At 43.1% G+C, this 26419-nt stretch overlaps 1 protein-coding gene across 6 annotated transcripts; it reads left to right on the plus strand.

Moving 5' to 3' along the window:
- Positions 1 to 26383, plus strand: A1CF (APOBEC1 complementation factor). 6 transcript variants are annotated; one of them, XM_065671123.1, is made up of 12 exons: positions 1 to 115; positions 6341 to 6484; positions 7850 to 7984; positions 8174 to 8304; positions 9370 to 9608; positions 12248 to 12412; positions 15574 to 15671; positions 16558 to 16828; positions 18308 to 18516; positions 20733 to 20869; positions 21529 to 21672; positions 24024 to 24121. In XM_065671123.1, exons 2-12 carry the CDS (start codon positions 6386 to 6388, stop codon positions 24037 to 24039), a joined length of 1644 nt encoding a protein of 547 aa, XP_065527195.1. In that variant the 5' UTR covers positions 1 to 115; positions 6341 to 6385; the 3' UTR covers positions 24040 to 24121. The 6 variants fall into 6 exon arrangements, with proteins under 6 accessions (XP_065527195.1, XP_065527190.1, XP_065527194.1 ...); XM_065671118.1 differs by having other exon boundaries at positions 2 to 115; positions 21529 to 21662; positions 24024 to 26383; XM_065671122.1 differs by having other exon boundaries at positions 2 to 115; positions 18332 to 18516; positions 21529 to 21662; positions 24024 to 26383.
- Positions 26384 to 26419: the final 36 nt, after the last annotated feature.

The raw sequence follows: 26419 nt of genomic DNA on the forward strand, positions 1-26419 counted from the left end.
TGCTGAACCTTTGGAGTTTGATATGATGATTAGGGAATAACCAGAGTGACACGTCGCAAACTCCCCATAATCAAGAAGACCTTTTTCCTGGGTGGTGATCTCCAAAACTGCTCAGGTACGTGCCTGCTCATCCTATCCCAAGGTCTGGGGCACAGGGACTGGGGCTTTTGGCTGGGATGGGAAAGGAGCAGCTTCATCATGTGCCCTCCCCCCTGATGGTGCCCCACCATCAAATTCATGCCTCAAGTGCTGCTGGGCACCGGTGAGGTCAGAAAGGGAAGGCCAGGACCCCCCTGCACCATGTAGCTGGACCCATGCACCAGCACAGCCCTGCACAACCTCGCTTTGGTTTTTGATGGGCAAAATGGGGAGAGAAGGGCTCACCGGGGGGCCTCAGAGTAATTTCTGCGAATTGCCAACAGCAAGGAGCTGTTTTTACTTCTTTCCCCGTGCTGATTGCCAGCAGTTGCCAGAAAAGCAAAGCCAGAAAAGGTGGAGGGGGGAGGAGGGGTTTTCCCTGTGATAATTCAATCTCGATTTGTTAAAGCACAACTTTCTACAGCTAATCATTGGAGATCTTTCCAGCCAACTTCTTACTTGCAACTTCTTCTCTTTGCAAAAGGTTGGTCTTCATTTCAAAGGCAGTCACTGCTCCAAAAAAACCCTCTCAATTTTCTGTAATCTATCCAAAATAGTAGGCTTTCTGCCCACTACATTATGCTTCTCTTAAGCTATTTTCCCTTTGCAAAATAAGAGGCTCGGGTGGGAACAGGCATGGGAGGAAGGTTGGCTTCAAAGCATCCAGCACGTGATGCAACAAATAAAAGGGGGAGGAGGGAGGCTGTGCTCAGCATCAGGTACCCTTCATCCTCACAGAGCGCTTTCAGGGGCATGTCGTGTGTATTTGATAACACAGCTGCAAAAGCCATGTGCGAGAGGAAAGGTATTTCAAAGAGAGAAGCAGCTTCCCGGGCAAAAGAGGCTGAGAAAAACGTTTGCCAGTTTATACGTGAACTGTTTTTCCAGGGTTCATGCGCTGCAAAGTGTGCAGCGCTTTTCCATTACCTTGAATTTATTTTGCTTTCCTGCAAATACCTGTGAGTTCCCACTTCGTGTGGGACCACCTGTGCTGGAAAAAACCCCCTATGCCCTGAAAAGCAAAGGGACTAAAGCATCGTGCTGCATCGTCCAATCGGACTCCATCCCACAGTATGTCTCACCCCAACAAAGAGCTGTGGCAGCTCATGAAGCTTCAAGTGTCTGTTTTTAGGAAGAATGTGAAGAGTGCTTCATGATGTATATGAACATATATTGTATAGAGCCTGAAGGGAGGAAAAAATTCCCAAACACCTAAAACCTTGAAAAGCAAGTAAATAACCTAAAGGAAAATAGTTTCTCCAATAACAACCTGTTTGGGTTACTAAGGGTAAAGAATGAATATACTTCTCCATTCTTTAAAAAGGCTGTTACTCTTTGCATGGAGCGGTTGCACAGGGTAAGGGGGTTTTAGCAGTGCAAAACAGCCTTCATGAAAAGTGTCCAAGTGTCTCAATGCATTCAAACACAAAGCTGTATTGACCTGCACAGGATAAACACGTTTTTGTTATCTCGTTCATGGAAACAGTAACCAGGTTTCCCTGAAAGGGCTGCAAAGGGGAAGGCTCAGGGTGCAAAAGCGGCGGAGGAAGAGAACAGGGTCCAGATGCAAATACCACCTTTCCTCCTTCAAACCTGGTATTCTGTGGTTCCATGATTCCTCTCAACAAAAATCCTGGCACAGATTCAAGGGAGACATTCCTTGAATGGGGAAAGAGATTCCCTCTTTTCCAAGCAAATAACCTAAAAGCAAATTAAAATCCACATTTTGGAGGTAAAAGGTTCTGGATTCATCTTGCTCCTGGATGGATGGAGCAAAGCTATATGATCTGTCTGCAGCAGCTGGCAAGGAAACCACGTGTAGAAGTAGTCATGGAGAGGTGAAGCAGTATTATCAGTTTGTTTCTTGTCAATATGGGGTTTCCTAGGCATAAAAGTACTTTTTCTTGCCTTGGTGTTTTAGAGTTTTAATAGACACCTATAATAAATGAGAGTTTTCAATTGAGAGAAAACAAATTAAGTGATGATATAAGATAAAAGCAGTACCTTCCTTTTCTAATGGCACAGGATTCTAGGTTCTGGGACCATGATAAGCTGGTGGTATTGTTTAAAGTTTAGTTGAAAATGAGCTAACATAGCTGGGCAGTTTGCACCTCTGAAAGTCCTAATCTCAATGTAAACATCTGAATAAAATGCAACCACCCCCTTTTTCATTTTCTTTTTAGCACAATGGTAATTTTTAAAAGCAAGCAATCTAAGGGTCAGACCCCTGAAACTCGTTGAATTGCAGAACAATTCTTTCTGTTAAGTGCGGCTGTTGGTTTGGGTTTTGGTTTTTCTTAAATTGTGCTAAAAATACTGCCTTAATTTGCCCCAGTCATTCCCGCTTTCAAAACGCAGCCATAGAAGGGGAGTTTTCCCCCTGTGAGGGTGGATTTGCTAATTGATTAATGGTCCAGGGAAGAAAGCAGGAGGGGAAATAATTGGGTTTCCCCAGGCTCTTCGACACCAGCTCTCCTCCCTTAACAATAAATAAAACCAGCCCGGCACACCAGCACCACTGCAAGGACTGAGGCTGATTGCTGCAATAAGGGTAAAAAGCTGAAATCCTGCCAGTTTCAGAAACAAGCCATCCCACTGTGACTTGTATGCTGGAAATAGTCTGTATGCACTGATGGATACGGACCCTTGGGTGGCAGAGATGGGCAAGCACCCTGTCCAAAAAGGACATGTCCTCAGGCCAAGGGAGGTAGAAGAGAAGAGGAAGGGAAGAATTGCTTGGAAAATTGGAGTCTAGGAAGCCTGTTTTACTGTGTTTGGGATTTCTTGTGTTGAGATTTAAACCTTTTTTTCTGCTTCCATCCTGACTGATGGAGGAGCTCTCTCTAGCAACAAGGCCTAGAAATTAGCTGTGAATGACTGAGCTTGTAATTAGCAGGAAGGCCCTAATTTCCGAGAGTGGCGCTACAAGCCAGATCCGGGTAGTGCATTGGGTCACACACATGTGTCCAAGCCCTGAGTGTGCAGCATTGTCCAGCCCTGGCTTCCGATGCTCCTCCTGAATCAGGAGCAGAGCCTTGCAGAGTAACTCAGGCTGGAGATTCCCTAGAGGAAAGGAGTAGGAGTCTCCAGCTGGACAAACACCACAGCTTCAGCAGCCTGCGGAGGGCCATGGTCCAGGCAAGCTGGGGCATCCCTTGGGGATAGGGAAACTCTTCCACTTGCACAGGGAAGAGCTGTTTCCTTGGGGACTTTCTTCAAAGTCAGCAGCATGTGGAAGCACTGCACAAAGATTAAGGCCAGATCATTATTAACACACACCCTGAGAGAATGGCGACCAATTTTTCTGGCTATTTCAAAAAATGCATGGAAGTCTCCAGCACTGGTGTTGCAGTGCCTGTGATTAATACCTTGTGCAACCCTGAATGGTCTTGAGCTCTTATTCCTAGCAGATTGCTCGCACATATCCTGGAGTACACCAGTGTCTAGACATTCTGGTCTGGAGCCTAGAAAGTTTACAGGATGCCTTACGAGAAGAGCTTGCCTGGTCTTATCTAATAAGGCAGAAGCCAAAGAGGAGTACTGTTCCTACTGTAAATGCATCAGCCAAGGAGATGCTCTACTCCATCCATCCCCCATCCCCACAGCTTGTGCTCATTCAGCATGAAACCATCACATGGAGTGAGATGTTACCGGAAATTACTTCTCCCTGGAGGAGAGGTACGGAGATTTTGACATTTAAGGGTCCACATGCAAGTACATTCAAAGCGGCAATGGCTGAGACACCCAGCCCCTAGGGAAGTGCAGCATGAAACCAAGCAGTTTTCAGAGGAGGAGAAGGGGGGGGGGGGGTGTGGAAAACTAGGGTTTTACACTACTCATCTAACTAGGTCATGGCTGGGGACAGACTGGAAACCTCAGCCATGACTGGAAAGCCACCGAGGTTTGCCTGGCTGCGGTCCAGCTGCTTTCCCAGCATGAAGAGGCGATGCTGCCGGCACAGGGCAATGTGCCTGCTGTCTGCAGGCAGCCCACTGCTTGCCTCTGCTCTGACACCTCAGGTAACGTCGCTGTTGGGAAGGTCACTGCAGCACTGATATACCTGACAGAAAAGAAAGATTATGAAATCTGAGGCAGTAAATATTAGAGATACCTGCACAGGGCAGCCATCCCCTTTCGTCCCACGTCTGTCCCAGCCTTCAGGTACATGAGGATAGGCTCAAATCCAGATATAAGGGCTAACAGAGACTTGCAGAGCATTGCACATCAAGTGCTGCAATTTGATTCCTCAAACCCCTGATGAAACCGGATGCAGCAAAAGCAAAATAAAAGAAGACAAATTGGCAGTATGACAGAGTTTTCCTCAATAGGGTGCATTTAGGTTGTTTCTGCCCAGGAAGGGAAGGATGCAAAACCAATTTGGATATTAATTGGGTTTTTTTTAACAACTGCTTTTTCCTTCTTAAGCAGCCTGGAAAATCATCCAACTAATTTTTGCACAGCAGTGTGTTAATCCTGCCCCAAGCTGTGCTGAGCCCCAGCTCTGGAGGAGTCAGCAGGCACTGAAACCACAAGCAACACCTGTGTTCTGCTGCCACCCTCAGCAAGGGCAAAATAAAACAACAATCGAGCTCCAGCTGCTGCAGAAAACACTCACTTTGTAATTAAACAGAAGAGAGCTATTGCATTGGACAGTCGATCTCCCAGCCCTTGCACGCTGGTAATAATTGAAACACTGGAGAACCTGGGGGCACAGGAAACAAACAAATAAATAAATAGGCAGATAAATGAATAACTAAATACACAGAAGGGTCTCACAAACCTCAGCAATAAATAGCTCAAAAATCTGGCATTACAGAGATGTCTCTATTTTCAGGTGTTTAAGTTGCAGTCTCTGGAGCTCAGTGCAGCAGAGCCCAAGTGACACACTGCACTTCTATATTGCACTTCTTTATCTGCATTCCTTTATTGGCAATGCTCATGTTATCTGCACCAAGAAACGTGCTATACAGGGAGATTGTTTAAAGTCCTCTCCCCCCCGGTTGGCACTAACTCTAGGTGCAGCCACAGCAACTCATCCTCCTTCCACCTTTTTGTCATGCTGTGCCTGCTCCTCCAGATTTCCATTCTCTCCTTGCCAGCATTGACACCACAATCCCATGCCCTTCCCAGTCCCTGTGTAATGAGGGGTCCTGGGTTGTGCTGTTCTCCCCATCCCCATTACACCCAACCTGTCCCCTTTTGGCCCTGTTTTCTCCCAAACGAATCCTGGGAGTTATTGCCTTCTGTTGCATTTAAGTTTGTACAACTGAAAGCAAGTTAAGGCAATAACAATCATTTTCAATTACATGATTTAGCAGTTTCCTACTATGAAGTTCTTGGTCCTATCATCCCACAGCACATGTGCTGGCTACAAGGATCCCGTGAGACTAAAATTGCCCTTACTTTTGTTCTGCATCTGCCCATCATCACAAGTCCTCAAGCTCAACGTTGCACCTGCAGACCCTCTTTCAGTCCCTGGCTCATATAAATGGGTTTTGGACAAGCTCAATGCTCAGCATGCAGGAAAAATAGGGCAGCTTGAAATTATAGGTAGCAAGTCTGTCTTATAAATGCCCCTTTGCCAGTATGTAACCCAATTCAGATTCGTATTTCAGCTTTATAGCATTTTCAATCCATAAAACAAAACGTAAAAAAACACATATCTTTATTTAGACATGACCTAAAACTACAGCTCTGAATCAAAACATCTGAACCCAAGGCTGTCCTAGCTCTGCTCCTAGATACAGATATGAAGCTGTCCCATGTTCCTGATTTTATAACATAGACCAAATCTGGACCTCAGTCTTGTTTCTTATGAAGTGCCAAACCTGTCCTGTACAAGGTTCCCTTCCCAGCTTCAGCAGAATGTAATGGCATAAAGGACTCATCATCATGTACTCAGCACAGAATTAGACATCTTACATGTTTCCCTCCTAAGACACACACGCACTGATACGTTACGATACCCCTCTGCATCTCACTGAAGTGCTGTCTAAAATCTGACTGCAGGTTTAAATGCTACTTATTTTCATGCAACATGAGGCAGATATTTTTGCTGTTTCCATGGTCTGTGATGTTTTGATTTGTTTTTATCTCAAAATAACTGATTCAGGAAGAATGATCCTGGTAACTTGCTCAGGAGGGTGGACTTTCTCCTCGTAGCTGTATTAATTTATTTAATTTATCTTAAATTTGATTGCAGTGAGCACCCCTAATTAACCTGATTTTTTGCTGATAATCATTCACAATGGAATCAAATCACAAATCCGGGGATGGATTGACCGGCACACAGAAAGAAGCCGCTCTCCGTGCGTTAATTCAGCGAACGGGATATAATTTGATCCAGGTAGGAACTTACTGTCGTGTCCTTTTGTGTGCAGTGTCTGGCTTCATCCTGAAGAGATGCATTGCATCAGGGGCTTGAGCACTGAATCTGTACATATGAAGTGCTCCTTGCTCATTCTTCTCTCTGTTTTTCTCTAACATATCTGCTGCACATAGCTACAAGAAGTAGATGCTATCTTCTACGAAGCAGGATCTTATTCCTCCAGGAATTCTTTGCCAGATGCCAAATTACGATAGGGGTAGTAAAAAACCACCCCTGAGCACTGTTAAGCATTGGGAAAGATTGAGATAGCCGTCTTACAGCCGTGGCTGCAGTGGTAGCAGAGCAGAGAAAACACAGAGAACAATGTTTCAGGAAAGAGTAGGTCCAGAGTTGCTTATAGAAGTCCAACACCTCATTACTAGATCTGCTTTCATGTACATGTGCATGTGAGGCAGGCAGGTGCCTCACCTGCCCAAACACCAAAGGTTTGCTCCCAGTTTAGTCTTCAAGGTCTCCAAGTGCAAAGCCTCCCCTGGTTAGGAAAGCAGAGAGTGGGCATGCCCTTCAAAAGCCATCTAAAGAAGTCTTTCTCACTTGGCATGACAAAAACAAACTAATTTTTTGAAAGTGTTGGACACTGGTATGACCAACTTTGCATCATGGAAGAAGTTACTGAAAACATTGAATATTAGGCAGGTGGCTGCCTCGAACTTTGTCTTGCTTTGCATAGCACTAGAGGGCACAACAGCCCAAAGCAAAAACTGAGACTCCTGGGAAAAAGCATTTTCCTATAGCCCTTAATTCTGTGTGCATCCCAGGACCAGGCCAGCAGCTGGGTTTGTTGTCCTTTAGGAGGTTTTCTGTTGTATCTGACTCAGAAGATAATCAGCTTCTCTGTATCTTGTATTTACTGTGGCTTTCTTTATCCTCAGTTTTTCATGCTTTCATTTCTGGCTATAACAGTTCACAACTTAACACACAGGACGCAGAGATTCACCTCCCATAGCCAAGAAAACCTACATTTCCTAAGGAGGTATTTGACTGTCTCTGCCTTGGACAAGTAACAATTGCAGAGCATACATTGATGCATATACCTTAACAAACCTCAGCTAGTACAAACCAGGCCTTTCTCTAGTACATCACCAACATACTAACTGGGTTAACATAGCCTTTCAGTACAGATATGGTGGTGGGGCACCAATGCACATTACTTTATCTCTGTTGAGTCTGTAAAATGTTGCTCCTTGAAGGGAAAGAGGACATCTGCCTCCAGCCCACCGGTAACAGAGCGTGCCTAAACCGTCATTCCCTGGGAAGAGGCTGCTTACATCTACATTTAAAAATCTGTATCTTAATCGTTTGGTTTTTTTTTCTTCATGGCAGGAAAATGGGCAGAGGAAATACGGAGGCCCACCTCCTGGCTGGGATGGCCCTCCACCAGAGAGGGGATGTGAGATCTTTATTGGGAAACTGCCCCGAGACCTCTTTGAGGATGAACTTATACCACTATGTGAAAAAGTAAGACTTCATGGCCAGTAACTGTATTGCAGCAGTTAGTAATGATCAAACCTGCATTTCAAGGCTGAACTGGAGATGATTTGCCCCAGACTACTAAGTGGAGCTTTGACACGATATAGCCAAGGAAGCACCCATTCTTATTTAAACATCTCCCCTCTTGCTAACAAAACTTTATCTTGCTGTTTACAGATCGGCAAAATCTATGAAATGAGAATGATGATGGACTTTAATGGCAACAACAGGGGCTATGCCTTTGTGACCTTCTCAAATAAACAGGAGGCAAAGAGTGCAATAAAGCAGCTCAATAATTACGAAATCAGGTAAGCATGAGAAAAACCTTCACATTGACTTTAAATCATACGCACTAATCTATTTTGCTATGTAAGGCATATTTTCCCTTGCAGCCCAGAGGAAGATTATTTAGATACCTAAGCTTTATGGAGAAACTTAAAAAAAAAAAAAAAAGGGAAATCTATCAGGACATTGGAAAAAATATTTTCCTTGGGATCAAATTAACTTTTGCCTAACCATTGCTGTTTGTTTCATGCTCCCTTTTGGGCTGTTTTTGTTGATTTTATTCCTATTCATAGTCTCCCTCACGACCTATACTGCAGATATGTTCTGGGAGACAGACTGATAACAAAAAATGGTGAAATAGGATGGAAACCAATTGGCAAAATAATGACATTTCCCAATAGATAGGAAAGAAAAAGCTCTCATATTTGTGACTAAAATTTGAGAACATAACACCCAGAAATCAACAACATATGGGCCCGTCAATATGTTTTGGTTTGATTTCAACCACATTTAATGTTTTTTTTTCCAGTTCAAAGTATGATTAGTAGATGCTTTTGCCTAAAAACATTTAGAGATAAACCATTCTGGCAATTTTATAGCTTTCACTTTGTTTTTATAAAGGAAAATGGGTTGTGAATTGCCTTACCAGCAACCCTAAGTATGAGCAGGTCACAAGGCACACAGTGGGGGTGAAAAAGTGATTTGTATCAGAGGTGGATGGTCTCAAAAAATAGGCTTCATCCACTTCCTCTACTTTCTTTCCTTGTTCCAAAGACTCCTCTAAAGAAGTTTTTAACTTCTTAAGATCTGCAAGAGGTGCTTGGACCATGGAAAGGTGAGCAAAGCGGATGTAAGGAAAGTTTTACTGTGCTGCCTTACTTCAAATTGATCACAGTGGCAGCTTCCACATTAGCTTTTGCACCGAGCAAGACCACTTGAATATCCCGAGCAGCATATGCCACAGAAGTAGGCGGCCTTCTGTTTGACCTTGTGTTTTGGGACAAGATGGGGGGTTATTTTCTTTTTTTTTCTTCTCTTTGAGAACTGATCCTGACTCCTGACAAACCAGCAATGTTGTTTATACTCAGGAACGGGCGTCTCCTCGGGGTCTGTGCCAGCGTGGACAACTGCCGCCTGTTTGTGGGAGGGATCCCCAAAACCAAGAAGAGGGAGGAAATTTTAGCAGAGATGAAGAAAGTGACAGATGGAGTCGTGGATGTCATTGTCTACCCTAGTGCGGCTGACAAAACCAAAAACCGGGGCTTTGCTTTTGTGGAATATGAAAGCCATCGCGCAGCAGCCATGGCCAGGAGGAAATTGCTGCCAGGTTAGTAGAGATGGTGAGCGGCTGGTTTCACATCAGGGATCACCTATGTATATATTGCACTGAAGTGAGACTGAAGTCTCCAGAAGACCCAGGTACCCAAGGAACTCTACTGGGTTTTTTCCTTTCAGCTGCTAGAGACAGAGCAAGCAGGGAGCCCAATACACCGCTGCTGTCTGATGGAGTCACCCTGGCTCTGGAGGGCAGTGTGAGCTATTCACTACAAATCCTGATGCAGCACCATGCTCGTTACCCATGCTCTTTATTTAGGAGCTTGAATTTATGAAAAATATAGTTGGATAGATTTAGCTGTGTGTATCCATACAGCTCTGTTGTAGAATGTGCTTTATCCTGTAGTTATCTTGGGTTATATACAAAATATAGCCTAAGTTATAGCCTCCTGGAGAGAACCACTGTGGAAAGCACCCAAAAACATATTCAGTCTTGAGGATATATTGAGGATATTCCTGAAAATGGATATTTTCATGTAGGAAGAAAATTTCAAATGAGAAATTGCTTTAGGATTTAAACAGTATAAAGAATAAGTATATGCAATTTAGAGCTGGGGAACATTCAAAGTGAAGCAGAGAAAGGTTTGGCAGGTGTTAGAAGAAGGAGACACTTAACCTTAAGTGCATTTGCAGTGATTTCACCAATTCTCTCATGCTTTCTTAAGCTTGGCAGCTCCTGCACTACTTTGTCAAACCCAGATCAGTTGTTGATGAAAAAAACCAATAAACCTCCTGTTTTCTGTTTTGAGACTTGCTCATAACCAGCCAACCTTATTTCATTCTTTCTATACAACAGCCAGTGAAACATCCTGAGTAATGTAAATCTTTTTTTTCTTATTGTAAGAAACTGAGCATGACTGTGAGCACTGAATACGCTTAGCTATTGTGGGATATCTCACACTGACTATTTTTCCTCTTACTCTGGGTTTTCTGCATCAGTTTAGCATCTCCTTGATTACAGAAAACACTCAGCTGGTTTGTGCTTCAACATAACTTTTACATAGTTTCTCTATTGAGAATGAAGGAATGCACAGGCACAGCCACAGCTGCTGATGACAGCCTTGAGGGAGCAGAGCACTTGAAATTCTGAGCAAAGACGGTGAGACAGATGGAACAAGCACGTAGCATTGAACAGAGATGTGCAATGTGCTAGTGATTTCCAATTTAGGGACATCTCAATAAACATTTTGGGGAATTTCAAAGGCCTGAGCAGGAGCCAGAGTCTTCTGATATTGCAAACATAGAAGAGGAACTTGAAAGAAGTTTCAAGCCAGAACCAAATGTGTTTCCAGCCGATGCACTGGATGATCGTGAGGTTGAATATCATTATCAAGATGCTTCTTTTTCTCTGAACTCATTGCTCTTTAAGGGCTCTTTGTAGAAGAGACAGAAATGCTCAAAAAGGAAGATGTTTTTGTTAGAAACTTTGTCCTGTCTCCTGGTTAAACAAGAGGGTGGAGGAAGACTGGGTTTTAGCAAGAGCCTAGTGCAAGCACTAGCTCATTGCTGCAAGTCAACCAGGTCATTATTTCCATTATTGAACAGAAAACGGCAGTTCAGAAAGCTGCACATGGCCTTTCATTTCACCTGGCTGCCATTAGCCGCTCGCTCTCTATTTCTGGTCATTAACAGCACAAGTCAGATTGAGCAGTGTTGAAAGCTGAACATCAGTTCAACTTGGTTCTACAAATTGCAGCTTGTTCATGAGCCTTCTTAGCAGGGAGCAGCCTCTCTCCGTTTAGTTTGATAATTTTCACTTCAAACATAGAAAAACAGGTCTCCAAATTCTATCCTCACCCTCTAATTTTCTTTATTTTGAGAAAAATCCCATCTCAAATGGGTTATCCAAGCAGAGATGCAAGATTGGATGACTTTTTACGTCTCTCAAGAAACACTTTGCAGGATTAGAATTTTCCCTCTACCAGCATAGGCATCCCCAGGTTTCTTCCAGGTTTTAGCATAAAAGATCAGAGAGAAAGAAAGAAAGAAAAAACCCACAGAAAGACCCACTTGCTCTTTGGGGCACATTTGCAGAACAGGCAGATTTACTTAATTATTTGGAAAGACTGCCTATCACTTACCATGCTGCTAAGACAGACCCACACCTTGTTTTCTGCCTTGCTGCTTTCTGAGTCTCTCCTTTATACTACTTCTGCCGCAGCTTCACCCAGCAGGGACCACATGACTTCAAATACTTGCACACAGAGACACCCTTGCTTTTCCAATGTCCTTTCACCCAGCTGAGACTACTGGATTCCTTTCCTGTTATCCAGGGAATTAAACTTTTGCAGACAAGAGGGATTTTTATAAGTTCATTCAAATATTTTCCTTTAGAGAGCACTCCAGGGAACACGGATGTTAGTGAATTATGCCATATTTTCACTTCTTTAATTCTGGCTGCTGCATTTCTGCAGGCATATAGTTATTAGTGGGAACGTGTTCAAAGTGTGACCATCTGCTTTTGGAAATGAGTTAACGAAGCAGCCGTGCTTTGAGCTAGAAAGGCTTCTTTTGGTCCTGTCTGCGAAACTGGCCTATTCTGCTGTTCATACTGCATGTTAAATTAGTCTCTGAGCAGAAGTAAAAGGAACCAAAGTCTGTTTGACACTGACCGTGTTAATTCCTTTAAAGGAAGGATCCAGTTGTGGGGACACCCTATCGCAGTTGACTGGGCGGAACCTGAAGTGGAGGTGGATGAAGACACCATGTCATCTGTAAAAATTCTATACGTGAGGAACCTCATGCTCTCAACTACTGAAGAGACCATAGAAAAGGAGTTCAACAACATCAAACCAGGTAGGAACCCACTGACATCAAATAAGTACTGCTACTGCAAGCGGAAATATATCTCCATTCATAAAATGTCAGAGATAAAAATGGCTCATTTTCTGCTATAAGGTGTTCATGTGTAATGCCACAAAAATAATCATTATGCTGAAGGCTCCCACCCAACATGCGCATTGTGTCATCCCATTAAGGGCTGCCTAATTTCCAGCTAACAACACTACTAACCTTTTTAGGATGATTGGTAACTGGAAGAGATCCAACATGCTGCATGGGGATGCTAGCATCACAAAAATGATTTTGAATCATTTCAGTCTTTCTTAGAGAGTTGGTGAAACAGCTTGGTGATTTCAGCATTCTTCTATGGCAAAGGATGATGACAGAAATACAAATGTGTTTAATCTGTATAAATTCTGAATTCTGTCATCTTCATACAAAACCCCACACATTCTTCTGTGATTTTTTTAATAACTGGTGCTTACCATTTAGTGCAGAATTTGACAATAACCCTTCATGGCATATATTACATACACTTACATGCACTTAGGGTGAGATTTTTCAAAGAGCAAGCAGATTTGCTGGGAATAAACATCCTGCTGCTTTCAAGGGAGATTCTATGTCTGAGTTGCTCCAGCTTTAGGAAATTCCACCCCAAAACAACAATGCAAAAATAACCCATTTCTGCATCTCTCCAGGCCACACAGTCCATTAGGCATTAGTAACTTATACTTGGCAATGTGAAATTGCCTTTCATCTCATTCCCATTAACTACTTTCTATTATTATTTTAAAATACACCACAGAGTTTCATTTTTCCTTCATTAACTGTTCATTTCTGCACTATACATTTCTTTTTCTGTACTAGGCTGCAATGCAAGAGACTTTATGGGGTTTCCTTATGTGTCTCTTCTGTCCTTCTAATGTTTCTGGCTAATACTTTTAATCACCATAGAATCACAGAATCATAGAATAGTTCGGGTTGGAAAGGACCTTAAGATCATCTAGTTCCAACCCCCCCGCCATGGGCAGGGACACCTCCTACTAGACCATGTCACCCACCATCAAGCTGTTTGAGATCCCATTTTACCCAGGAGTTAAATATGGATGCTGACACTATCTTAACTGTTTACTTCTTTTATTTGCCCAGTTTTGCTCCTGAACACTGAACTGCTCACACTCCCCAGAAAAACATTTTATGCCTCTTTGATGCTTCAGTAGCAGTCATCTGCTTTGCTCCTAAGACAAGTTTTCTAGTACAACAACAGAAGATCTGCATCATCTTTAATTTTCACTTTATTATTTCACTTCTCATGCTGGAAATTATTTTTGTTTTTTAGAGAACTTCATTGTGGATAAAATCAGGGATGCCTTTTTTAAAGCTGTGCTGTGCATTCAAACAAATGTGCATCAGAGCATCAAAACCTGAGTTTTGGAGAGAGAAATGCAATTTAAGTCACAATGAGATTACAATCAAACAAGTTAGCAAGGATCTGAAAAGATTCATTTCCGCATGCTGGTTATCTGCCTTATTCATTGTGCTACATTTCAGTAGCGCTTGCCTGAAGTGTGTGTTTGATCCAGGGCATTAAGAAGCTGTTCTGATAACAACACATTGCTTTGCCCCAGCAGAGGCAGAAGCAGGGAAGAGCAAGATTTTTGGCTCAGGAGAGGGTCGGTAACACAGGGCTCTCCCAAGGAGGCAAAAGGGGGATTTTCAAAACACAGAGAGTTCATTAAAGCCTTGCCTTGTAAACAAGGCATCAGCATATAATTCCCATAACTTCAGGCTTAGAAAATCACCATCCAATCCCAGAAGGAAATGAAGTGCTGCTTACTGTTCCGGTGTCGTTTCAAAGATGTGCAAGCTGCTCAGGTTATAGGCTGGAACAGGCTTCATTTAGCCCACTGGAGCTCCTAATGACTCCCCCTGAACTCCAAAGAAGTATATTTTCTCCTTCAGTTATTTAAGTAAGTGCTTTATGCAGCAATATGACATTTCCATGTGCACCTGTTCAGCTTTAAAGTGTAAGAAGACAACAGAAGAGTCATTCAGCATCCCTTAGCCATATATCCAAAGTATATGTTTGGGGTGTTATAGTTTTGGTGGCTGGGTTGGTTGACAGTGTGCTTCCCAACCAATAGGAGCAGGGAAGATGAACAATTAGAAAAAGCAGACATCTAAAGCTTGTGACCGTGGAGAACAGGACTAGCGTGGTTATTCTGAAGACAAACCTATTAGTGTTGTATATCTCAGTGATGAGAAGATCTTAGGAGCAGAGCAACTGACAATGGAAAGCTGTACAGGATGGATATAGAAGAGAATAAGAAACCATTTACAGCTGAATTAATTTGAATAATCACAGAAGTATAAGAAAGAATCATGCTGAAGACACCAGGGTGGGGGTCTCCAGCCCAATCCCACTCCCTGCAGGGCCACGTCACAGGTGCAGTAGGCTGATTTAGGCTGTGTCCAGGCCAAGACAACTCTTAGGAGGTGGATCCACCACCACCTGGGGCCCTGTCCAAGGAATGCCCCATTCACATAAGAAAGGCTGGTTTTTAGGGCCAGCCCTGGGGCTCCGTCGATCATAGCCAATCCACATGACTGGGGCTGCTCTTTCCCAGGTAGGACTGGGTGCTCATTCTTGCTGAACATCCTGAGCAGGTGATTAACAGCCTCCTTGTTTAATGGCAGAAGCATCAGCTTTCCTGAAGCTGCCTGTAACTACTATGCACAATGCACCAACAAAACCATGGAGATAGTGATAACATGGTGACATTACCTGTAGCTTACCAAATCCTGTGCTGTCGCCTGTCCTGCTCAGCCATCTGGTTTGTCACAGAAGGGGGACACAGGACCAAAATTAACATCCAATAGAGCATTTTGGAAAAAAAACACTCCATTATTTTTTGAAAAAAACATTCCATTTTAATTGGAAACTTATTGGTGTCTGACCCACACTACTTCTATTTTGCCTTGAAATAGTGTAACCATTATATACTTACTTTTACCATGGCAAATACAGCCTTAGAGGTAATAAGACACTGTCCTCTTGTTCTCTTACCCTTGGTCAGCCTTTGCTGAAGGACTCCTAACTCACCACAGTTGCTCTTCCAGATCTGTGTTTTCCACCTGATACCCATTTCCAGCTAATATTCTGACATTTTCTGCAGGTGCAGTAGAGAGAGTAAAGAAAATTAGAGACTACGCCTTTGTGCACTTTAACAAAAGAGAATATGCGGTGGAAGCTATGAAAGCCTTGAATGGGAAGGTAAAGCTGCTGTAAATGCTAATTTGTGGGGTTTATGTGCAGTTTATTATACACAGTTGAAATAAACCTGACTGGTTTATTAGCTACAAAAACATCCTGAAGATGTTAGCGCTATTTTCTCTTTGCAGGCTGCCTTTATACACTTGAATCCATTTTTCAGCAGCTCTGATGTACACAAACTCTTCGTTTTGGCTTCTTACGTCTTGCATTTGTGCTAAATGTTTGCCCAGCTCAGACTGTAGTTCACTGCTCACAAAAAAAAGAAAAACAAAAAGCAGAGCGAAGCTGAAACAAGGACTAGCAAACGAGGGGTTACGGGATCCTTTGGTGTGCACTCACATCCTTGTTCCCTGTCTGCCAACAAAAACACTCCCAGGACAGCGTGTGAATGGCAAAGTGGGACAAACAAGGTCAACTCAAAACATCTGCTCCAAATTCAGATGTGGATTTGCAAGGGGATTGCTGTATTTAGTACTTTTTGCGCTGCATGTAATTCGCGGCGCTCTAGTGCAAAAGCTGTTCCCAAAGAAGTGTTAACCCTGCTCCTATTTTTACTGCTACTGCTATTCTCCATAGGAGCACGCATACAATCTCAGTGACTGACATGCTCCTTTGCAGAGAAGTGAAGCCTTTTGAAAGGCTTCATAACTCTGCTAATTCAGTTAAAGAGCCTTTCCTGGCTGGAGTCAGGGCTGGGTGCTCTCAACACGTTAAGCTTACCCAGCCAGAGCCTTCTTCCAACCATGGGAGGGAGATTTTTGCTTTTTTGGGTCGTTTTCTCCATCTTGCAGTCCCATTAGCAAACCATGCAGGGAAACTGCCTCCCTAGGCAGGATAACCCCTGTGCACTTTGGAGACTTACACTTGTGCTTCTCCCGGCATGAAGGTGGTGGATGGGTCCCCAATTGAGGTGACATTAGCCAAACCTGTTGACAAAGACAGCTATGTCAGATACACCCGGGGCACAGGCGGCAGAGGCACCATGCTACAAGGAGAATACACCTACGCCTTCGGACACGTGTACGACCCTGCCACCGCATACCTGGGTGCCCCAGTTTTCTACGCACCCCAAGCCTATGCAGCTATCCCCAACCTTCACTTCCCCACGACCAAGGGGCTCAGCAACAGGAGCATCATCCGGCCCCCATCCATTCGAGGTAACTCCTGTACACTCAGCTCTGGCAAAATATATCCTCCGGGACTTGGGTGGCTGCTCCCTAGACTCCTGTTGAGGGTGTTGGCTTTGACCTGGATGCTGGACCCCTTTCAGCACACAGTTTTTGGGCTCTGTCCTTCCCAAAGGTGTGGTGATCTTCCAGTAGACTAAGCACGGATTGAAGAAATTAAACCTTTTCCTGGAGCAAGCCTGAAAAAGCCTCCAGGTTGCCCTCAATCCAGTGAAAATAAACTACAAATCCTCCTGGTTTTGCCCCAGCAGGGAAGACCAAACAAAATCATTTTCCTTTCTCCCCTTCAGAGCAGAGTCTGTAACCTGCCACCAACACAGCTCTCCACTGCTTCCTCTTTGCTTTGAAGGTCACAGGAAAGTTATACCAGTCCTGGTGTTTTCTGACCCAAAGCCCTTCCAAGGAGATCACATTGCCCTGATGCAGAGTAGGGAACCAGCACTGAAATCAAGAAAGCCATTCATCATGTGCTCTGGGAGACGGACTTCTTTTTAGGGCGATCATTAACCTACTAATAAGCAGTCTGTGGAAACAGAGTATTTCTGAAAGCTATCGGGGCTCTGCCTTGAGCAGAGCCTCTGCCTCTCTTGAGTAACAGCACCTGAGACCAAATCAAATCCTCACACCTTGGAACCCCCAAATCAAATGTAATTGTAGGAGTCATTTGGGAAGGGGAGAAGTAAGCTTGGGGCCTAGAATAAATAAATCTGCCCATTTGACCTTCCTGTCAGAGATGATGCCGGTGACAGTCAGCTTGTGTCCACAGGCCAACAGGCTGGTCTCATGGCAGCCTGGAGCCCTGCATGGCACTCCAGTAGGGTTGGCAAGGACTGTGCCAGCAGTTTTTCCTGCTTACAAAGGAAGGGGACAAGGCAGCATGCTGCCCCCCATGTTTTTGCCCACACAGGTGAAACCAGCTTCTGTGAAGGTTGCACTGGGAAAGGTGCAGATGCGATAACCAACCAGCTCTCTCTTAGAGTCTCCACACACTACCAAGTATAGCTCCCCTAGGAAAAACAGGAGTGTAATGACGGGATGGGGGGAAAGGATTTTGGTTAATACAAGCTAGGACTGTATAAACTCTGAATTCTTCAAGAAAGTGAAATTATACCGGGTGTAGCAAGTGATGAGAACTGTCCCCTCGCCGCCTTTCAACTACAAATCTGAATATAAAGGTGTCAGAAAATCAAAACTTACCAGAGAAGATGGAAATTGGGTCAGAAAGAATCAGGGCCCTCACTACAAAGAAACCCTAACTTGCCCAAGCAGACAAGCCCAAAAAGAAAGGGTGTAAATGTCAAGGCTGGGTTATTCCGTCAGCAGGCTATGGGGGTCTCCTGCCCATCACTTCCCAAACTTAGCAAGTGGGGCTAACTTTTCCATTTCAGCAAGAATCAGGGCAATTTTTCCTGCAATTTGATTCAGTTTAATGCCTTCTTACATTCCTAGAAATTTACATGAATGTACCTGTAGGGGCTGCGGGAGTTAGAGGACTGGGAGGTCGAGGCTACCTGGCGTACACGGGCCTGGGGCGCGGATACCAGCTCAAAGGAGAAAAGAGGGGAGAGGATAAACTCTACGACCTCTTGCCAGGAATGGAGCTCACGCCAATGAACCATGTCACGCTAAAGCCCCAAGGGATCAAACTCGCTCCTCAGGTATGTGCACAAAAAAGGGTGTCAATATCCCAGCCAGAGGTTGTCTTGGCCCAAAATGCTTTTGGGAAAATGTCTCCCTGCTTGAATCTGCACTGGGGACCAATAACTAAATCAATTCTTGCGTCATTGAAAAAGTAAAATACAACTAGATGTGTCTTGCAATACCCACCCACCTCACTGGAGAACAGTGTTCCCTCCTCCTCGGAGGAGAGTTTTCATTAATACCCGCAGGTGTAAGATGAAATGCAGCTATGGCTGTTGCTCCATAAAAGCACTGAGGGTAAAGAAACTCTTACACAAAATGGGTTTGATAAACAAGATGCACTTCTTGGAGCTTCACCAAAGAACAAATGTGCATATATAGAAAAATAATGTATGTCCTAAGATCACTTATGGGGAAAGAGGTGTTGACTTGCCTGCACAACCCAGACCAGGGAGAAATCTCTGCTTGCTCAAGGAGACTTTTGATGTGGTTGTGTGTGCAGGGCTGGCATCCAGATGGATGGATGAGGGCTGAAGAAAACAAACCCAGAGCAAAGTCCCCCTTACATCATCCAAAGCAACAAGAGAAACTAACCTCACCCTGAATTTTGAAGCATATCTTTGCCTATTAACACTTTAGTTGCCACAGCATTTGGTTTGTCAAAGTCAATGAAAACATCCTTTTCTCACCCAGAAAACTGGGAAGTGTTTCTCTCCACCCTGCAAAAATTTGGTTCCCTTACTCTGTCAGCATATGAGGGCTGAAAGAGCCTAAGTGGCGCTGCACTGCCTAAGGGCAGGTGAAATTCATTTTCATCTCTTCCTGTACATGAAAACTCCCACTGGGTGTATTTAAAATAGTGCAGTAACAGCAACAGACTCTCGCAACACTATTTTTTTGGGGCACATTTTCCCAGTTGCTGATCTATCTGATCCCCCACTGCTACTATTTCACAACAGCAGGTTTTATACAGCTACAGCTGGCTTCACAACAGCCTCGTTAATCGGACAGCCTCATTATTACCTGTCAGCTTGGTCAACCTCTCCCATCTGCTGCACTAAGACCATTTCAACAGCATCTTTGAATGATTGATAGGTTTTATTCCTGCTGCCTATATGAGATGCTTGGTGTTAATAAGTAGATTTGCCTTACTGATGATTTAAAGGTTGACATTACAGTATAATATGAAGGTGTTGGGACAGAAGGGAACAATCGTTGCCATAGTCAAGAAACGTAATGAACTAGTTTACTTACACTACAAAGCACTAAACTTCAGTTGGAGGTACAATTATGAAATTAAAAACAACAAAATTAAGTGTAATTTTTAAATAGGGCAGACCACAGAAAGACATGGGCTGGAGGCACCCGGGGTCTCTGGGCTGATTCAGCTGGCACCATGGCCAATGTCACAAAGCCCCAAACCCAACACCTTCTCAGCTAAGAGTCAGGTCTGGTGGAGCTGCTTGAAAAGAATAACTGGTTTGAACATCACTCACAGGAAAACACAAGAATACCATGCTGTGCTCAAACCCATTTGGGACAGCACGTGCCCGGAGGGTTAAAAAAGAAATACAAAGCCAAAGCAAGAGTGTTTCCGGGCAGTGATTCCCAATTACCATAGAATAAGCTGTGCTAAGGCTAAAGGCAACATGGTTCAGCATTTCTCTTTCAAACTCAAAGCAGAAATGAGTTACTGAAGCCGGTATAATTAATGGGATGAAAACACGGCCCTTTTAATTTTTTCTTTTTTTCTTTTTCCTTTATTCTTTTTCTTGTTGATTTTTTCTTTTCATTAAAAAAAAAAAAAAAGAACCGCAAAAAGCCCCCAGCTATTTGGGCTTTTCATGCACTGTAACCCACTAAGCCAGGGGGGCAACAGAGTAGTGAAGATGAATGTGATCCTGTTTTTTCAGCACTATTAAATAGAAGTACGCAGATAGAGTTAGTGTGGAGAATTCAAAGAAAACCAAACCAATGACAGAATAAACCAGCTAATCAGCAAAAGGACAAAAATGTATAAACATTTAGATGGATCTTATACTGCAAGATGAATGTAAAAATATCCCATCTGCATTTATTTTGTATTTTTTCCCTAAACCATTGAGGAAGTCACCACAACACCCCTGAAAACCCTTTGGAGGGAAGGAAGGTGACCAACGTAGGGGCTGAACCTCGGTGAGAAGGCTACTGCACAGCAGTTAACCTGAGAAAAAATCCCTTCTCTCCGTTCTAGATCCTGGAAGAAATCTGCCAGAAAAACAACTGGGGACAGCCTGTTTACCAGCTCCACTCTGCAATTGGCCAAGACCAAAGACAGCTCTTCCTATACAAAATCACCATCCCTGCCCTCGCCAGCCAGAACCCCACCATGTATGTAACTATCTGAGGTTTCCTGGGGTTTAGGATGTTTTTATAAATGGCATTTCATCTATAATCTCTCCTCAAAACACAATTGCACAGGTCTCCATTTCTTTTTTTTTATATATATGCATTAGGGAGGAAAGCATCCACAAACTAAATGGACTCACAGTGATGTATGCCAGGGTTGGTGTTCTCTATCTGATGGTGCAAAGATTACAGAAAGCCAGAAATAATAATAATAAGAAGAAGAAGAAGAAAAGGGCACTTTTTAGTACAAAAAAAACCAAGCATATAATAGCTCTTGTCGGAAAAAGAAAGCAGCTTGAAGGAACATGCTGATAATTGGGCTCCAAATATAATCCTAAACGTTTCTGACCTGTAACATTGTTTGCTGTGCATTTTAAAGAAAATCCCAGACCTCAACAGGCTTTCTTTCGGACTGAAAATGCACAACATGCTCTGAAAGGATGTCATATCCATAATGAGACCCAGGGCCAATAAACTCGGAAAAAAAACAGGACTACTACAAGCAGAGTACTTTTGTTAATGCATCATCACAGTAAAATGATGTTGCCATTTGATATGTGGGATGCCATGAGTGGATCAAAACATCTTGTGGGAAAGTCCTAGAGAAAAAAAAACAAGCTAACATTTTGCTGTACTCACAGACATCCCTTCACACCACCCAAGCTCAGCGCCTATGTTGATGAAGCCAAAACCTACGCAGCAGAATACACCCTTCAGACACTGGGGATTCCCATGGAGGGAGCAGAAGTGCCTTCTGCAGCACCACCTTTTCCAGGTATGGGAAGGTCTGTAAAGCAAAGGTCTCCTTTAATATTATTTTTCCTGCTGCTTCCTTATGGATGTCAAAAATGAACCTGGTTTGGGCCACTGAGGACAGACATCGTTGTGTTCCCCCACATGCCTCTGCCTTGACTCGTGTTTGTTACTTATGCATATGACATCTTTACTGCCTATATAGTCATTTATCTCAGGACTGCCCAAACTGCAGTGTACATACCATAGAGCAACTCAAGCTGGAGGCACTGGGGCGGGCATCTCTGGTCCACCAGTGACCATTCAGGTCAATGCCCCCAGATATTGCAGGTTGCTTGGTTGGAGCAGTGTCCAAGGACAGGAATACACCACCACTCGGGGCCCCATCCCATATATGCAGGTCCCTCACTCCTTTCAGTTTGTGGATGCCTCCCTTAAACTGAAAGCCCCAGACAGGATGCAGAAACCAGAACTGATGTCCCTGGTCCAACAACTGGGATGAGTCCCCACCGTGGACCTGCTGGTTTCAGTTTGGCCAATGCCACCCAGTATGGAGTAGATCTTCCTCCCTGTAAAGATGCACAGTTGATTGATTCATAGTCAATCCATCCTTCCCCAGCACTCATAGCTCCTTTTGAACCAACAGTTTTGATTTCATCAGCCAAAGGAATGATGCAACTGTGGAAGTTATGATCTGACTCTAGCTCTCACACCCCCACTGGAAGGATTATTTTCCATTTGGGGAATTCATACTCAACAGCTCTTGCAACTGAAAAAAACAGCTTGGGAAGTCATGGAAAACACAGGCTGGGAGCAGGAATACAGCTCACAGTCATTATATTTACTGTGCTTTCCAGCACAACAGTTTTTCTGATGTAGAAGGAGCAACTCATGCCAAACTGCACATGAGGAGCTTGTTAGCCAGTACTACTGAGTTGTTTGGAGTGTCTCAAGGATGGATAAAAAAAAGAAAACAACAAAAAAAACCAACTCTCCGGCTTCCTGCCACAGGAGTCCACAAAAGCCACAGAAAAATCAATTTGTCTGGGTTTGTTCAGGCTTCCGCAGAGTGGAAACCAAATGGGCTCTTCATTGAATACAGTCTCCACTTACTGCTTAATTATAATCTCTCCTTTTTCTTTCATCCACCCTAATTTATTTGTCTTGGAAACTCAACAAATTGACATACACTAAAGTTTCTGCTTGTAACACACACTGGTCCTTGACAAGGGCTTGCTGAAGCCCTGCTCAGCTCAGGCCATGCCAGGTAGCAGATCATTTCTCTTATGATGGTGACAGATACACGTTAAAACTAGTCTAGTGGAAGGTGTCCCTGCCCATGCATGATCCTTCAGGTCCCTTCCAACCCAAACCATTCTGTGATTCTATGAAATGACAGATTTCTCATTTCTCTGTCAAAATGTTACAGTGAGTTTTTCTGATGAAAAAAAAAAAAAAGATTGCAAGTGGCCACAACGCTCAAATTATAGTGACTTTCTCATGTTTTCCCCTAAAGTAACACTTCCACAAGGCAACAAGCTCTCAGTGCCACCCAAGGTCTGCATTCCCCCTACTGAGAGGACTTTGGCTCTGACTGACTTTGAGTTGATCCCATTGCCCAGCTGGTCAGTGGGAAATGCAGTTTGGCAGCAGCAGAGCCAACGGGTACCACAGCTCCTCTTCCCAAATTTGGGCTTCACCATAATTCTTGATATTTGCCCAAAAATCACACTGTAGCCTGGTCGACAAGCTGCTTCACCCTGCTTTCAGACAAACCAACCCCAAACAATGTTTGTTTTCCCAGTGATTCATTTTGAATCAGCAAAGCCAACATTTTCCCATGGAAAATTTTGAAGTGTTGAAACCACATTTTCCATTAGAAAAAAAAAGGCCAGTTTACTAAATATTTTCTCCCTGGTATTGCATAGAAGGAGTTTCCCTCCTTTCTAATGTGGCTGTTCTAAATTGCATGTATTTTGACTATGAATGGTATCAGAGCCATATTTTCACTATGAAAACTAGCCAGATTTCCCCTGTATTACTTCATTTTCTTGCCTTCCTCATGTCATGCATGGGAGGATGAGTATTTCTTAGCTCATAAATAACAGGATCCTATTGAAAGAATATTTAACAGAGAGGTGATTTTTTTAAGCAGCGTGTTTAGCAGAAAATAGGTGAGAAAATGCATTAACTTTCCATCTCTTTTATTACTGCTAACATAGAGAAAATCATGCCAGAAATGACCTATTTCAGTTAATTAGAATATTCTCATTAACAAACTCATTGCTCCCTAGGTCACTCCCATTGACAGCAAAATCTTCCCACCAAAAACTGTCAGGCAATGGTGAATTTTTAACGTCTTTTCCCCTCTTTTCCTCTACAGGATACACTATTGCTAACGCAGCCGCGACTGTCGCAGCCACTCAGCTCAAACAAGCAGTGACTATGGGACAAGATTTAGCAACATACGCAGCCTACGAAGCCTACCCCGCTTTTGCAGTTGCTGCGCGCAGTGATGGTTACGGAGCATTTTAATCCTGTCTTTAATCAAATTCCCTTAAATTAAGCACAGGCAGAAAACAAATCTCAGTCTGGTAATTCTTAAACCCTCATGATTTTAAACTAATCTGTTGCCTAAAGTTAGATTTTAGTCAGAATTTTGTTTCTGTAGTTCTTTAGTTTCATAACAGGATACTAGGGGGAAAAGGATAAAAAAAAAAAAAGAGAGAAAAATCATTCAAAATCAGATTTTCATGTTAGAAAGCAGAATCTCAGCCCAGAAAATGAATGGTTCTCAGATGTGTGCATATACATACATATATATATATATATATAGAAAGAGTCCATTGTGTATGTGTTTACAAGCAACAACCTGTGCTGAAAACAGTCCCATGGACATTGTGACATAAGACAGGGGAAGAATGGGGTGTCTGCAGGAAGCCCCTCTGTGCATCAGGAGTTCTCTGTTCACCCCATAATTTCTCAAGCCAGGCAGAGGAATGGGTAAAAGGAAAGGTTGCCCTTTGGCCATTTGGGGGTTTGCAGTTTGCCTCTCAGTGCCTATGAGCATCCCGTGCCACCAGTGCTGCAGTGATGTGTTCAGACATCTCAAGCACCTTTTAAACTCATTTTAGCATAGCCAAGGAAAAAAGACTATCATAAATGTGTTTGCCCACCTCTAACAGGGTAGTCTGCATGCTCTTGAATTCTAATTAGATTTTTAAATCAGGAGAAAAGCATTCAGCAGAGCTTTCCCTCTTAGTTTGCTACTTCCCAGCCATACCCACAAGTCACAAAACAGCAGATAACAGTGTATTTTTCCCACCTCTTATCAACTGGCACTTTCAGTGAAAGACAGGAAACCTTTCAGGACTATTAAGGTTGAGGACCAGAAAAATACTCATCACTGGGGCCAATTCTCTACTTAATTAGAGCACAAGGGGCCATAGCCCAGTAATAAAAGACACCTGTACAAGAATTAAATTATATACAGGGAACATTTTTGACAGGATGGAAAGAGGCCTGCCTGGCTGTAAGTGCTGCTTTACACATTAAAGCAAGGCTGCTGGTTGCTGCAATTCTTGCAAAACTTTATTTAGTGGAAGAGGGTTCATGTCAAGTAAAGGTACCTCTTGTACCTTTGTATGTAAGCATCCTTTAGGTTACAGCAGGAAGGCATCATCTGTTCATTTTTGCCATCAGATTGAGGCAGGAGTAATAATGTTCTAGAGATATAGGGGAAACCCAGTGTTAGGAAAGTACTGCAGACAGGTGGATCCTATCTAATATATCCTATAAAGTAATGCACACTAAGAAAACTTTAATCTGCTCACTTTAGGGCAAAGAATAACCCTTTCGGGGGGAGAATTTACAACAAGGTTGATGATGCCCATCGATTGCAACAGATGTGGCCTCACATTTTTCATCCACTCTAAAATGTGTAATGTATCACTGCACAAGCCATTTCAAGCAGAGCTTTTCCTGTGCACCCCCAAAGCTGTACAAAGCACAATGGTCCATGAAAAGGTGTTGACTACCAAGAGCTATGGTTTTTGTATTCTCATGCTTTGGCTGACTTGATTTCACTAGGAATGGAACAAATACACATAAGCTGTGTACTTTGCAGTCCTTTTAGATCCTTTCTATTTATAATGTAGCTCAATAAGGTGATCCTAAAGCACTCTGTGGTTGCTGTTCAGAATGCTTGCCACCAGAGAAAAAGACAAGCATGTCTTTTTCAGGGCAAAATAACTGAGAGTGTTATGAGTATGGCTTTATTTTCTCTTCTATGTCTTTTAAGTAGTGTTTGACTGCCAATGAGTTAACATACCCATGTGTCTTTCTCTCTCTAAAAGACTACCATTGGCAGAAAGTGTTTCTCACTTTCCATGTTCGGTAACTTTAGTCTGCTTTTTCAGCTATTTATGTAAGTTCAGAAAGATGTCAAAGAAAAGGCCAAGAAGCAGTATTAAAAAGTGTGTGCATGAAGCACTTATTTTTGTACACATAGTACAATATTTGTATAGAGTTTTAACACTATGAAGTGTAGTGAAAGATCACACTATCCATTTACTGGACAACAATCATGTATGTTTAAAAAGAATGAAGTGGAAATGGCATCTCAATCATCCTTTACAAGGAAATTATAACCCTAATTAAGTTCTGTGAAGCAAGTCTGTAATTCTGGAGTAATCCAAGGACATTAACTGGACTTTGAAATATCATTAAAACTTTTTAAACAAACATACATGCCTCAGTCCTTTCGTACCCCAAGTTTCA

This window comes from Lathamus discolor, chromosome 3, assembly GCF_037157495.1.
Source record: "Lathamus discolor isolate bLatDis1 chromosome 3, bLatDis1.hap1, whole genome shotgun sequence".
NCBI classification, from domain to species: domain Eukaryota; kingdom Metazoa; phylum Chordata; class Aves; order Psittaciformes; family Psittacidae; genus Lathamus; species Lathamus discolor.